The following is a 15,634-nucleotide window of genomic DNA, read 5'->3' on the forward strand; positions in this document are numbered from 1 at the left end:
CTTTCCTTTGTATGTGATTTGTTTCTTTTCTCTTACTGCTTGTAGTATTTTGTTCTTCTGTTGGGTTTCTGGGATCTTGATTATTATATGTCTAGGTGTAGATTTTTTTTGATTGTAGCTAGTTGGGGTCCTATATGCCTCAGTTATCTGAATGTCAAACTCTTCCTCTCCGTTTGGGAAGTTTTCTGTCATTCTGAGAACAGCTTTTTTAAGTCATTTGTTTTTTCTCCTGCTACTTCATGTATTCCTATCAGTCTTTTGTTATTCTTCTTTGCATCATCTAGGAGTTGTTGGATTGATTTCTCATGATCTCTTACTGTTTTTAAGAGACCTCTCTTTTCATGGTCACTGACTGCAATCTTATCTTCTATATCTGAGAGCCTATCTTCACATTCTTTTATTCTGTTGCATACACTTTCAATAGAGTGTTTAATCTCCTGGGTATCTGTTTGAATCTGTTTTATGGATTCCATTTCTTTCCTATGTTGGGCGTTTATTTTTTCCATTTCTTTCTTATGCTGGGCCTTCATGGCTTCTATCGTGGTCCTGAGCTCATCTATTTTTTGTCAGTTTCTGCTCTAGAGTCTCGAATCATGACTTCTATTTTGCTCACTATCTCTATATTTATCTGGGAAATTATTTCTGTTTGGAATTTTTCCAGAGCCTGATTGATCTGTTTTGTTACTTTCTGTGCTTTGAGATCAGGGTGTCCTGGTGGTTCACTATCGGCCTTTACATCCTCATTTGCCCTACTGTTTGCCATTGGTGAACTGGAAGTCTGTCCTTGTGTCTTGCTTAAGTGTTTTCTCATTTTAATTTTTGTTGTTGGACTGTCCTTAGTTTAATCTTTGGATTATCACCCAAATCTTCCTGATATAGTTGCACCCTAGCTTCTGTGTCTCTAACGACCCACAGACATTCTCATCTTCATAACATCAGAGAAAACGGCTCATCAAATCAACTGCAATGCTTTGCCCCAACTGATACAATCAGCAACACATTAAGATCAAGCACAACTTGGACACTGACCACCTGTGGTAGTCACTAGTCTATCACCCTTAAATCATTTGAATTAAATTGAAATCAAGAAGCAGTCCAGAACATGTCTGCAGTGAACAAGCTTTTCAATATAGTATATTTACCATTTAATGGCTCAGACAGAGCAAGGATGCAAGACCCCTGATCTCAGTTAGCTGATTGCTGAACCCCCTGACGCTGACTGACCTCGGGCTGCAAGGCTCAGATTGAGTTCCCCATCCTTCTGAATGGTTGAACTCCACAACGTTCTATTACAGGTTTCCCCCGCCCTTTCTTTAAAGATGTTCAAAGTTGGGAACTCAGAAAAATACCCTTGATAACCACCTCTGTCTTGGCAGAGTGGGTCCAAAGACTTGCACAGTCAGGAGGTCTGAGAGTGCGGGGGAGGGGGCTTATGGGGGTTCAGGGGCGCCCACGCGGCTACCTTCCCGGCGCTTGAGCGATGGCTGCTGGGTCGGTAGCAGGCGTGGTTCTCCTTCCCCCGGTGGATCAGGGCTGGTCTACCTTCCCGGCGCTTGAGCGATGGCTGCTGTGTCGGGAGCAGGCGTGGTTCTCCTTCCCCTGGTGGATCGGGGCCGGCCTACCTCCCGGCACTTTAGCGATGGCTGCTGGGTTGGGAGCAGGCGTGGTTCTCCTTCCCCTGGTGGATCGGGGCCGGCCTACCTTCCCGGCGCTTGAGCGATGGCTGCTGGGTCGGGAGCAGTCATGGTTCTCCTTCCCGCGGTGGATCGGGGCCCAGCCTACCTTCCCGGCGCTTGAGCGATGGCTGCTGGATCAGGAGCAGGCGTGGTTCCGGATCATCTGTGTTTTTAAGGGATTATATGGTGTACCACAAAGAAAACAATTCTACTAGGATTGAGGCATAAATGTGTGGCTGTAAAATTTTTCTTTTACACCAATGCAAATGACAAAGACATAATTTGATTACTAAATTTGAAATTTTGGATACTTTTTTGTTGCTAATACAGTGTACCTCTTTTAATGAATGCTTTGGTTTGCAAACAGAAGCATTTGGCACAATTTTGTTTTTGTTTGCAAGCTCTTCGTATGGTGACAGCAACAGCCATGGCCATATTTACCACACAAATACAAAGATGGCCATCTTTTCCAAAATCATAGAACAAATTAAATTCCTGAATGTATATATGAAATTTTTGCACTCCATGTATCCCACCAAAATGGAACATAAATTGCATTGATAAAATATACATTTTTAACACTCTGTTCGGAACAAGGTTCTAATATGCTCAGTTGCATGGTTCACTCATAAGTACGTAGAAAAGAGATTAACAGATAGATTTGCATGGTGGGAAGAGAGGTTAAAGGATATAACCCACTGTTTCAGTAGAGTAATTAATTTAAATTTGAATGGAAGGAACATGGAAAGAAATTTTACCTCCATCAAAATGGAAGAAGTAGATTCTCCTCTAATCGTTCTACCTTGTTTTTCATCCATTCCAGCCTTCTTACAGAGCAATCTTCCCCATGTGCTCCCCTTTCTCTATTTTGTAATCAAGCTTTTAAGCTTTCTTTTCAATTTCTTTAAAGATCCTCAAGTCTTTCTCATTTTATAAAAAAATCAAAAACAAAAACCAAGCTAAAGTAAAACATCCTTGTCAGTCCACATTGCCTTCCTGCAGCTCTCTTTTTTCCTTTTTAAACTTTTTTAAAGTGCCCCCACTACTGCCCTTTCCACCAGAAAATGATTCTGTTTAGGTCTGTTATGGCACTGTTTGTGGGGGATCAGCCCCCACTAGTCGAACAGTACCTGAAGGAGAGAGTGAGGATTGAAAAGGAAAGACACTCTAGGCAGAGTGGAGACAAAAGACTGTCTGCTTTAATTGAGGCAAACCTGGTTATTTATACACACATTATCAGCACATTATCTTGTGTAGATACACAAGAAACATGTGCAGAAAGACACCACAAGAGAATGTTTAGACACCATAATATTTTACGATTCCTAAGGTCAAAAGGTATTCACATGCACTTTGGGCTGGAATGTTCTCTTTATCTGATCACAGTGGCTTCATTAAGTTGCTAGATTAGCTCCTTGTTGTTGACCACTTCTAGTTTTCTGCATACTATTGTTAGGTGAGAGTTTCAGTTTCCCCACAACTCTTGCTGTCTATTTGACATTCTATCATCACAATATATACCACATATTGGGCAGGGAATGGTGTTTCCTTTCCCTCTTATTCATTGAGCCTTTAGTTTAGGAATTATGGAAATAATATCTAGTATCCATTTTTGTTTCCCCCAGGGTCAGCACACCTGTAACATGTACTAGTTTTTAAGATATCTCAGTTGAATGTCAGTCTATAAACAATCTAATGATGCAGCCTTATTCTTGGCTGTGATTAGACAGATTGTTTATTCTCATAAACAATAAAATTTATTCTCATAAACTTATAAAATTGCCCTGAGTCACTATAGCTGTCTAATGTATATACATGTTTGTTAAATGGACAAAGTTTATAAAATCCTTTACTTTGTGTTCAGTTTCTGTTTTATCTTTGCTTGTGATACTTTGAGTGCCAGCTAAGTAAGAGCTGGTATGGCTTAGCATTTTCCATGACTAAATATAGCACAATGTTTGTTCTTTGTGAAAAGATATTATAACCAGATTTATATATTGTTTTTTTTAAAAAATGTCATAGTCCTGCTGGTCTGTGGCAGTGGGGCACTCACAGCAGTATGGTTTATTTTTTGGTAAAACTGATGGAAAAATTATCAAATTGAAACTTATGAAAAGTAACAAAATTTAAATATTCTTAAAGAGTAAGCTTGGTCCTGAGAGTTCAGATATTTTTGGTAAGACCTAATGGGCAGTAACTATCAGTTACTTCAAAATTTCTAGGATAATGCTGATAGAAGCTTTAAAAAGAAACTAAAGAACTTAGCACAAGAAAAAGAGCATATGACACCTTAAGTATTTAGAGAAATGTGTGTATTATAAAAATTTAAATATTCCAAGAAACATTTTCAGTTTATACAATAACTATTTCTGGCATTTGAAGCTGTATGATAATCCTGTTACATTTTCTGTGATATGATCCTACCTAGTAAACTCTTATTCTATTTGACTGCAGAAAAGAAAGTGGGTTTCATTATAAAAGTTAAGTTTCGTCTCCCTCTCATTTTCAAAAGATTTATATCCCTATTTCCTATTATCTGTATTTTGTTTGTTTGTTTGTTTATTTGGTACCAGGGATCATCTTGGGACCTTGCATTTGCCAAGCAGACAGTGGAACCACTGAGCTAAACCCCAGCCCATCTATGTTTTATTTTGCTTTTCATTTAAATTTTGGATTTCTCATATTAGAGAAACCATGCTGAAGTATTCAAAGATGAATTCATTTTTTACTTCCTCTAAGACTGATATTAGAACTTTTAAATTCAAAGTACTTTTAAAATTGCTTAGAATCTATTGACCTACTAAAATTGTTTTCATGTATTACTGCTTTCAATTTTTATGGCCTCGTTGTATGTCTTTGAGCACTCCCTATTTTCATTAATTGAATTTAAACAATTTTTTTTTTTTGAGACAGGGTCTCACTCTGTAGTTGAGACTGACCTGGAACTTACTATGTAGCCCAGGCTGGTCTCAAACACACAATGATCCTCCTGCCTCAGCCTCTGGAGTGCTGGGATTATAAGCGTGTGCCACCACACCTGGCGCATTTAAACAATTTTGAAACTGCATTTTATTTGAAACTGATTTCTGTATTCTAAATAATTATTTTGAAACTTGTCTTAATTCATTCTGTTATAATTTTTTTGGTATAATTTGTGGTGTCTGGTTTGAAGCGTCAGTTTTTAATTCTTGAAGGCCCCCCCACCCCCGCTTTTTTTTTGGTACCAGGGATCTAACCTGGGACCTTGTGCTTGTGAGGTAGACAGTGGAATCACTGAGCTAAATTCCTGGCCCTAAGCTCATTTATTTTTAATAATATTGTAAGATTCCTTATTTATTTTTGGTTTTGGGGATGCAGCCCAGGGCTTACACTTGCTAGACAGATACTCTACTGTAGAACATTCCAAGACTTTACGATTTTTATTTCAATGTGCAGACTTTTCGGTGCTGCAATTCATATAAAAAAATTAAAGATTGAGATCAACTCTCCTGTTTTTTGTATTATCATTTCTGCAAATAATTTGATTTGTAATAAACAGAGTGAACTTAATTATATGTATAAAAACCACAGTGGTAGGATCACTGACTAAATAAAACATGATTTTTTTTAAAAGAAGAAAGAAAGAATTTGGCTGGAAAAGTTTCTCTGCCAGTGAAATGACATCATACTTGGAAATATTTATGTATTGTGAAAGAATTGGGAAATACTACTACCTTGTATATGGAGAGTTCCCAGGCAGCCTAACTACACAAACAGTTTTCTGCACTTTTCAAAGCTGCCAGCAGAAATACCTGCAGGTTTTATGAGGTGATCAGATGTAAATAGGGATGGCAGTGGTGAATATAACCTCTCTCTGTGTGGTGAAATATCTAGTCAATAGGAATGTTTCTAAAAATCTTAATTACTTATGAAACAGTAAATAACAGAAAGTGGAAAAGTTACAAAATTAAGCTTTAATACTTAGCATCTTAAAACTATTGGTTAATTTCGTATTCACATAAGGATTCTACTAGATTAATAAAAAATATACAAAATTAATATTTAATTTTCATGAGATTTCTGAAATGAAAAAAGTGTGAGCCATTATATTGTGATGAAGATTTTTAAATATGGCCAAATATTTGAGGAATTGTCCTTCCACTCGAGAAACATTATTTCCCAGGCATATTAATAAAAACTGTATATCTCATATTTACATTTCCATCTCTTTTTAAAATAATTCTTAATGAGGGACTTATTTTTCAAATGAATCTTTTTTTTCTTCAAAACTATAACATTTTGTATAACAAGTGATTAAACTAATGCTTGCATTTATCATTTGTCAATCAGTAGTACACTTTTTGTTTTTGTTAGACTTGTTAAAATGACTACTTTGTCGTTGAAATGCCATTAATGTCATGAGTACCTATTTTCTTCCTTGCAATGTGTTTCTTGAATTGTCTTGCAATATAAAAGAAATGTAAATGAGTTACTTGTCCATATCTTCTGATTTTGCTGTAATTAAGTGTAGCTGTATCTTCAGTATCCTGCATAAAACAAAGCTTTTCCTATTTTAATTCATAGTGTACTTATTTCAGCAATGTTTATTTCAGAGAATCAGTACATTAGAAGTATTTGGACAAAATCCCAGATATTTGGGAATGATCTGGTAAAATGGCCCTGGATTAAGTATTTTATGTAGGATCCTTTTTGAGGGCCGTGGGAAGCTTGAAAAATTAATTTGTCATCTTTGTATATTTTTCAACCTCTGTATTTAATATAACAATTTTATCTTATGATTTCATCTCAACTTTCAAATGAAAAATTGATTATATAAATATAATGAGAATTTTAGATGCTTTTTAAAGCATTAGCATGAAATTCCAGCCAAAACTGTTTTGAAGTGTCATTGTCTTGAGTAAAAATTATAATATGTGGAAAGAAAGCAAAACCAAAAATCTACAAATGTACCTACCACCACTAGATACTAAGATTGCAGAAGGTGTTGTAACTTTTTGTATTATTTATATATAATTGAGAATTTCTTTAAAAATGTTCAGACTTTAGGGATATTGAAGATTTGTTGACTCAGAAAATCTTAGTGTACTTACCACTGTACTATCTATCTTAACTCACTGAACCCACAAATACACAAAATTTACCAGATAAAATGAATGCAAATAGATGCTTAAAGGAGACAAGATAAGTAACAAACAGATCCTTTGAGAGATCTCAAAGGGTTGGATAGGAAAGCATTATTATACTTTATTGTTGACAGGATTTGTTGGTAGGATCTGTCTTAGTCTGCAAGTTATCTTTTCTTGAATCCAGAAAGCTCATTTGTAGAGTATAGTTTCTAGGAAGAACTTAATGCCTTTTGGTGATACAGTTTATTCAGTGTTTGTTTTATGGTTATGTGTTGGTAAGAAGTTACTTTACCACAGCCCATTTGTATCTTTGCTAGTAGATCTCACTTGCTTATTTAAAACTGTTTCATTATTTAATGTATGCTTTAAGTTGTCTTTTCCAGTATTAATCCTTATATGAATGAAAGTGACCTTTAGACTTAGCACACATTTTTGACATTAATGGACATAGTTTATCCTGCTTACTGATTTTTAAAAATAATGTATAATCTGAAGACAAACTTTGTTCAGTGTGTATCTGTAAGTGATAGATACTAGAATTGTATTTAATGTACCTAATGCCAAAGACATGCTGTCAAGAAAGTGAGATGATTATAGAATGAAAGTGTATTGCAGGAAGAAGCTTATTTTTATTCATACAATTTTCCTTCATTTACTAGATTCTCCTGAATTATTTTGGAAACTATGTACCTAATTCATGGACGCAGGATAATGGCTGTGCTCTTTGTGAATTTGATACAATTGACTTGTCTGCAGTAGATGTAAGTGGCATTGAATATGTGTGAACTTTAGTAATAGAAAATACGTGGTCCTAAAATGCAGTGATTCATAGGAAGAAAAGGTACATTCGTTTATATTTTGATTGTATGGTAGATAATGGACTTATAATGTTAAAATAATGATTTAGAAAATTGCTAGATTTGTGTATTTCTAAACTTTTGAAAGCAAAACTAATGGAACTCAGTAAAGTGGCTTGGGTGTTAACAGTTTGATATGACTGGGTGATCTTACATTATTTTAGTCATTATTTTGGTCAAAACATTGAGAAAAATGGTTATATTGCTTTAGTATTTTTATTGATTAATGTTATTTGTGCTTGATTTTCAAATTTGATGACTTAAGAATAATATGTGATTAAATACTGTTGTAAGTGTTGTTGGGAAGCTGGTCCTAACACCATGAAGCCTTTATATCTCAAGGAACCAGCAGTACACTTTGGTTCTTTGTGTCGTTTATAAAAGATTTCAGATAAGATACATAGGCTGATCTATAGTGCATAGGTAGAGTTTATTGCAAAATGATAGATTTTTCAAAGTGAGTGAGACGAATATACCTTCAAGCTTGAGGTGGACAAGGCTAAGGTGGTAGCTGCAGTGAGTGAGATCTCATGTTAGGTTTATATTATTCACTCGGCCTGTCAAGGAGTATCCTTTTCTTCCTCTTTGGTCATTGTACTTTTACAAGAAAAATGGTCTTTGTTGACCCACTTCAGAGAGAAGAAAGTTCTTGTTTACTCTCTGGGTACCTTGAAGTTTTTTTTTCTACCCCTCAGCCATGGTGTTAACTTTGTATAGGCCCTGAACCTTATCAGCATGCTTAGAGAATGTTGCATTCACTTGGGCTAATCTTTGAAACCACAAGCTCATGTGAATTTTATCTGTAACTAATGATTAAGAAAATGAAGGAACATGGAATAAAACCATCAAGTCTTTTTTGCTTTTCCTGTATCCCGAATTGCCTGCCTCCATACCTGTTAGTGTCTAACTTGACTGCCTAATACTAAATTCTTCATGAACTTATTTCAGCATCACAAAACTCCTAAAGGTCATAGTACTGTTGACTCGATTTTACAGATGAGAAGATGTAGATAATAAAGTTACGTCACTTGCTCAAAGTCACATAATTTTTAATCTCTGGAGTGGGGACTTGAATTTAGTTAATCTATCTCCAGATCCTATGTTCTTGACCACTGCAGTTTTACTTTTTTGGCCCATGCATAGTAATGCCACACATGGTGTTACATGTATTTCATAGAGAAATTAAACTTTGTCATTTGTACTTTGAAGGTGAATGAGCAGTAGGAATTATTATTTAGCCATGAAACTTTTTTTTTATTCTTTGTTCTGTCGCCTGACAGCAGCTTTACAACATCCCATAGCAATATTATTCTTTCATAAAATTGCTCTTATAATTTGGTAGAATATTATGACTATGTTAAATGAGATTTGAAGGGGATGATTTTGTCATTGAAGCTAATTTTTCCCCTCATTGACCATAGGCTCATTGAGCACCTACAACATGCCAGATAAGTAAAAGCAATATTGACAAATATAAAGCTCCAGGTACTATAATTCTGTTAACTCCTGGAACTATACACATGGATAATATTTTCAGTTTAATGCTCTCAAACTCCCAAATTAAACAATTTCTATATTTATCACCATCTGAAGAGAGGGTAAGTGATTTGTCTGTATTTAGGAGCTTCTGAATAAAGCCCTATATTACTTAAAAATAAGACTTTGGCAAGTCTTTCAAATAACAAACAATTTTTCCTATCTAGAAAGAATGCCAAAATATTTCTGAATGAAATTGTATGATGAAGATGTTTATTAGACATTAAGAGAGAATTAATACTATTTGTTTGTTTTGTTTCTTTTCATGTAAACTTTTTAGTCCAAAGATAGAAAAAAAAGTATTAAAATATTTACTTGTATTTGAAATAAATCACTTGATTCTCAATAATTGTGTGTTAAAATGTGTTAGATAAGAGACACATTCTGTTTTAAATGCAAAATAAAATTATGTGTTTTCTGTGTATTTAGTAACTATGCAGTAGGGATATAAAAATTAAAATTGTATGGGTAGTTAAATTCCCATGGGTGTTATCTTAGTTACTTTTTCTCATTGCTGAGACAAAATACCTGACACCCAAAGTTAAAGAAGGAAAGATTTAATTTTTGCTCAGTTTGTAGAGATTTCAGTTCATAGTTGGCTGCCTCTATCGCAGGGTGGCATGGCAGAGTGACATTGCAGAGAAGAAATAGTTCATGGTGGGCAGAAGACATCAAAGTAGCAAAGCAGCAGCTAGTAAGGGCAGCAGCCCTCTTTTTGTCCCTTATATTCTATCCAGGCTATCTATATTGCATGTTTAGTCCAGTACCACGTCCTTAATCCTATAACCACACACTCTAGATCCAGCCACCTTCAGAAAGGCCCACCTATGATTGCAGTGAGGCTTTGTGGGGACATCTAGATATAAACCATAACAAACAGCATAATTTAAATGTGGGCTGTAGACAGTTTCTTTATATATAAAAATAGTAGTGGCCATTTCAGAGGGTTGCAAAGAGGTTATGTGAAATTTTACACACCCTAAACATATACGTATATATTAATATTATGTATGTGGAACATAGATATATATGAACTTTATATAGATTTTAGTATTTAACAAATATGAACTGCTATATTATCATTATTATAAAAATTACATTAAATTAATAATGGAGATGTAAGTAAAATCCCAGTTCTTCGTTGCTGAGTTTATATATTCTGTATTACTCTAAATCCCATTTTTTATATATTTAATTTGGAATACTAAAAAGTCCTGTGAGCATTTAAGAAATGTAAATGAAATGCAAAAAAGATAATATGATGTACTTTTGAAAAGAGTGGGCTATAATCTGTTTCATACTCATTTCTTATATTAAACTGATAACTCTCTAGTGGGTATTTTGTTTTTGCTTCTTTGCATTTGTTTATTAAATAGGGAATATGTGAGTGAATGAATTGATAAAGAATTACAACAGTGTACAAAAGATAATTCTATGCAAACAAATACTGGTAAACTTTAGATAATGGAAGGATATATGGAGTACCATATTTGAAAAGATGGAAGCTATACCTATTTCAGTACTTAACATATATAGTAATTTTAAAAAAATTGTATTCTTTGGGCTTTGGTTACAGTTCAGGGGTAGAACACCCATCTAGTGGGAGTTAGGCCCTGGATTTGATCTCCCATTATCACAAAAAGTAGAAAAAATATTAAAAATAAATCCGAAATCCTTAGGTGAAGACTTTCATGCATATTGTATAAAAGACAGTGTAAGGAAGACATCATATAATTCAGATATTAACAGTTTTATGTGGTGGTTTGCTTCTGTTTCTGTTTTTACACCCAAGTTTTTCAGACCAGGTACTTTGATTTCTTGAGCTGAATGTTGACCAACACAAGGGCTGCCATATACAATGGATAGTTCATAAATTTTCATACAATTAATGAAAAATAAACTCCACACTAAAACACATCTCAGGAGGATTTAAAAAATATATAAAAATTGATACATTAAAATGTTAGTGGAAAAAGATAGCTTTTATTGTACATAATGTTATAATGAACAATAAAAAATTATCAGTAAGATGAGATAAAAGGGAACATTTCAGGGTTAGAAATAAAGGCTCAAGTCCTTCATGCTTGCTGTACTTGAACTACAAATTATGTTAATAATTTCAAGCCATTGAAAACACACCTTTCTTGTCTCTTGGAAGCTTTTCAAATAACATTGAAATCTGAAGACTTTTTTTTTTCTTTTTCTCCGGTACTGCGTATCGAATTGGGGTCCTTACGCCTTCAAGGCAGTAGGTGGCGGCACCACTGAGCTAAATCCCCAGCCCTGAAGACATTTTTTTTTAAGGCTATTAATGAAGAAAGAATTGAGTAGAAGGCAAAGCTATATATATCCATAATTACATCCATATAATAAATGTTAGTAAATTTACTCCTTAAACCTAATACCAACACTCAATACAATCACTTTGGCAGAGTCCACAACTTTATTTCCAGTGTTAGAGAGCCGTCATAGGGAAATTCAAGTTTAGTAGATTATGTTGACACTGAGATGCCAGTATTTTTTTCTGTTGCACAGATTGAGATTTGGATATAATTTTAAATGAAACCACACTAACGATAATATATTTTTATGTTTGCTCTAAAACAAAGGTCTATCCAAATGTAACAATAGGTGTTTTTATTGAACAACCAACCCCTTTCCTACCTCGATTTCTGGACATACTGCTGGCACTGGATTACCCCAAAGAAGCACTTAAACTCTTCATTCATAACAAAGTAAGTATTTGAGAAATAATTACTTTATTTGAAAACTATTTTTGATGTTTTTTTGAGGGGAGGGAGGACTGCTTGTTTCTAAAAAAATCCATTGGTCTAAACTCATTGGAGGAGTTTTGGAGTAATTATTGCCTTACCTCTTTGGAACAAGGGTTTTGGACTCTATAAAGTATCATCATCATATTAGCATGAAACACACGAGTTACCAACTTTTGTAGATCAAAAATCACTAAATATTAGCCATTTTCAGATAGCTCAATATATAATGAAGCCTATGTCAAAGAGCTTTATGTTTCTTTGTGTTTGGGTTAGTTTGCTACTTTCTTCTACAAAGCTGATATTTGCACTTTTTGTTATTTGTGATAATACAGTAAGATCAGAACTTAAAACAGCTTCCAGATAGAGTATTGTTTTGATTAAAATCTCATACTGGCATGATCTTCCTCAAAGAAATTTGACATTGTCGTTGTTTGAAAAATAGAGCCTCCCATGTACTTCCCACATAAAGTTGAAACAAAAGGCATTTTTTGTTAGTATTTTTCCATCCACTTATCTTTTTTTAAAAAAATTACTTAATTTATCTCTTTTTGTTACTGGGGATCAAACTCAGGTCCTTACACCAGGCCAGGCAGGTGCTGTGCCACTGAGCTACATCCTCAGCCCTCTTTCTTTTTATAAGTTGGTATTTTAACGTGTTGAAAATCTCTAGAACTATGAAATATCTCATCTCTCTTTTGTATTAATACTTTTTGTGTACCATTTTGTTCTTTCTTCCTAATGTACATGCCAGCTAGTCACTGATTTTCTCCAGAAAATAGTTTAAAGTTTTAGAAAAGCAGCCTAAATAAGTTTGGAAGAGTAAAATGATAAATATTTGCTTTATAAAATATATCATTAATGTATCTATTTACACGATAGTCTTATTTTTATGCATTGTGACTTTTATTATTTTTTCTGTCTTTATAGCACCTTGATAGAAATTCTTTGACTTTTAAGATGATCTCTATGCACCTTTTTTCATAAGTAATTTTAAGAAGCTGTGAATAAAATCAGCTTTTTAGAAAACTTAGTGACAGTAATGAAAAGTTTTGAATTGCTCTAATGATGAAGCAAGATATTTTTGTCTTAGTTTTAGCATAGTTGAACAGTGAATTGATAACATTATAACTGATTTCTCATTTTTCTGTCAGTGACACTTTGTTAATTTTTCCCCTTTTAACTATGACGAATTTTTATGTGATCATTTGTTCTCTGGCTCCAAAGAATAATATAACATTTTATAAAATGTAATAACTCATAATTCAGACATCAATTAGATTTAATTGACTTTTTCTGTATATTTTACAACACATGTCTGAGATTGTCAGACTTCAAGCCATTCTTTTCCCTTTGAGTTAGGAATATTTTTAATCCCCAGGATTTAAGTATTAATGCAAGGAGCTATGGAGGATTTAAATATTTATGTAAGAACTTGTCTAGCAGTAGATGTTGAAATAATTTTGAAGTGTCTTCTAAGAATGTTGATGTGTATGTAATTTAAATTTCTTCATATGATACTTATATTTACTTGTAAAATATTTATATGGTAATTATTTTTGTGTAATTGAATATGTGAGTTGTGGAATTTACAACTTTGAATGTAATACAATTTAAATGTAAATACTTCATTTACCTTATTGTCTTATTTCCTAATTCGTTGCTTTAAAAATATGTTACAGGAAGTTTATCATGAAAAAGACATCAAAGTGTTTTTTGATAAAGCTAAACATGAGATCAGTACTATAAAAATAGTTGGACCAGAAGAAAATCTAAGTCAAGCTGAAGCCAGAAACATGGGAATGTATGTTTCAATGAATGTAAATTCACTCCTACTAAAGAGCAAGTGAACATTTCTCCCCTCATTTGGCTGAACTTGACTGTGTGTGTGTGTGTGTGTGTGTGTGTGTGTGTGTTCATCCATTTACCTGCTCTGTGGATACACAGTAGCAAGACCCCTTTGTAGATTGTCTGTATTTATTTGTGTCTGCCTGTCAAGGGTCCTAATGGTTTTTTTTTTACAGCCTTTCTTGTAAATAAAGAATTGGATTAAGCTGTGAATTGAATTTCATATCAAGGAGGGAAAATAAACCCAGGAACTTAACATTTAAGTCCACTGTCTTCAGGTTGTATGCATATAACCATGCATTTTAGACTGTAGGGTGAAAGGAATACTCCTACTTTCTTGTTGCCTGCCGAGGTAGATAACTTTGTAGTCCTCACAGCGTATATTTTAGGTTCTTTGTTTAGCCCCTTTAATAGTTTAGACTACTAAGAAAACTTTGGTAACAGTAAAAACAATCATTTATTCAATAAATATTAATTGAATATTCCAGACAGTGTGTGAAAACCTCCACATAAGAAGGACACAGGGTGCTTTCACGTAAGGAGATTTTCTTGTCTACTACTGACCAGAAGCTTAAGGATAAAGTAGTGAATGCTGCCTGGGATGGGGCTGGTGGGATAGTAAGGAACAAAGGACTCTGAGAAACCTAAGACACGAAGAATTCCTGGGGTCCACAGTCAAAACACATTTTCTCTAATTTTTGGCACAATCATAACAAGTTTTTCTGTCTGGTATGTTGTTTGCCTGTGGTTTAGAAAAATATGTAGTGTGGAGATACAGTGACAAGAGCAGAAAGTAATCAGTGGGACTAGCGGTGAGGGAAAGGAGCTCAGAACGAAGAGAGAGAACTCCAAGCCGTGACATGTGGACTGTTTCGTAGGAGATTGCGGTATCAGCAGTGACTCATTCCTTGATATTCCTCCTGCTAATGCTCCTCCAGAGAATTAGACACCCTATTCAGTGGCCTCTGGTCAGCCATGCAAATCAAGTTTAAAAAATATCAGTGCATAAAGTCACACAGTTTGAAGTGAGTTGTTCACAGTACATTTTTTTTCTATTTCGTTTATGTATATATATATTTCTATGCAAAATATTTTTATTTGTGAATAAAAGGATAAAAAGAATAAATGCTTTGGGGTAAAGTATTTTCCACTTTCAGAAAGCATCAGCTACAAACTGACAAATTACTATGCTGACGTTTGTGCTTTGAAATATTTAGTGGCCTAAAATTTCTTGGCCTAAAGTTGGTCTACCTATGAACATATGTTGATAAGTTGGTCATTTTGAAATGCAGCCTTAATTGGAAAATATTTTAGAGTAACCTGTTTTACATGTAAATTCTCTGTTAACATTTTAAACCAAGAGATTCTTATTTTACCTAATTCTTATTTTGTTTTTTTCAATGTTAGGGATTTTTGCCGTAAGGATGAAAAGTGTGATTATTATTTTAGTCTGGATGCAGATGTTGTTTTGATGAATCCAAGAACTTTAAAAATTTTGATTGAACAAAACAGGTATTGTCTAAGATTTGATACAAATTTATTATTATAATTTCCACTGTACTTATGCTTAGTAAATTGAGGCAGGTCACATTAAATTACTTTTTTTTTTTATTGAGTTTATTGGTACATTTAGGGATACAGTACAGTTACATTCATTGTTGGGATCATGTACCTTTACATGGCAAGTCTTGATTCTCATTTTTTTCCCCTTACCTCTGCCCTCCCTTCACCCCCTCCTCCCCTCCCCATCTACAAACACTTTATTTTCATCTTTTCATTCTCTCACATTTTTTTCTTTTCCCTTTTTGTTCTTCCCCTAC

General features: G+C 34.1%; 1 protein-coding gene across 1 annotated transcript in view; it reads left to right on the forward strand.

Annotated features, from left to right (window-relative positions):
- The window catches only part of Plod2 (procollagen-lysine,2-oxoglutarate 5-dioxygenase 2), a 59,102-nt gene that overhangs the window by 24,533 nt on the left and 18,935 nt on the right, over positions 1-15,634 (forward strand). The window contains exons 7-10 of the mRNA XM_033759688.1: positions 7,462-7,563; positions 11,805-11,930; positions 13,649-13,770; positions 15,222-15,326. Of these exons, the coding sequence (XP_033615579.1) occupies positions 7,462-7,563; positions 11,805-11,930; positions 13,649-13,770; positions 15,222-15,326 (455 nt within the window). The remainder of the gene's footprint in view (positions 1-7,461; positions 7,564-11,804; positions 11,931-13,648; positions 13,771-15,221; positions 15,327-15,634) is intronic.

This window comes from Fukomys damarensis, unplaced genomic scaffold (assembly GCF_012274545.1).
Source record: "Fukomys damarensis isolate Sample0158 unplaced genomic scaffold, DMR_v1.0_HiC HiC_scaffold_37, whole genome shotgun sequence".
NCBI lineage: Eukaryota > Metazoa > Chordata > Mammalia > Rodentia > Bathyergidae > Fukomys > Fukomys damarensis.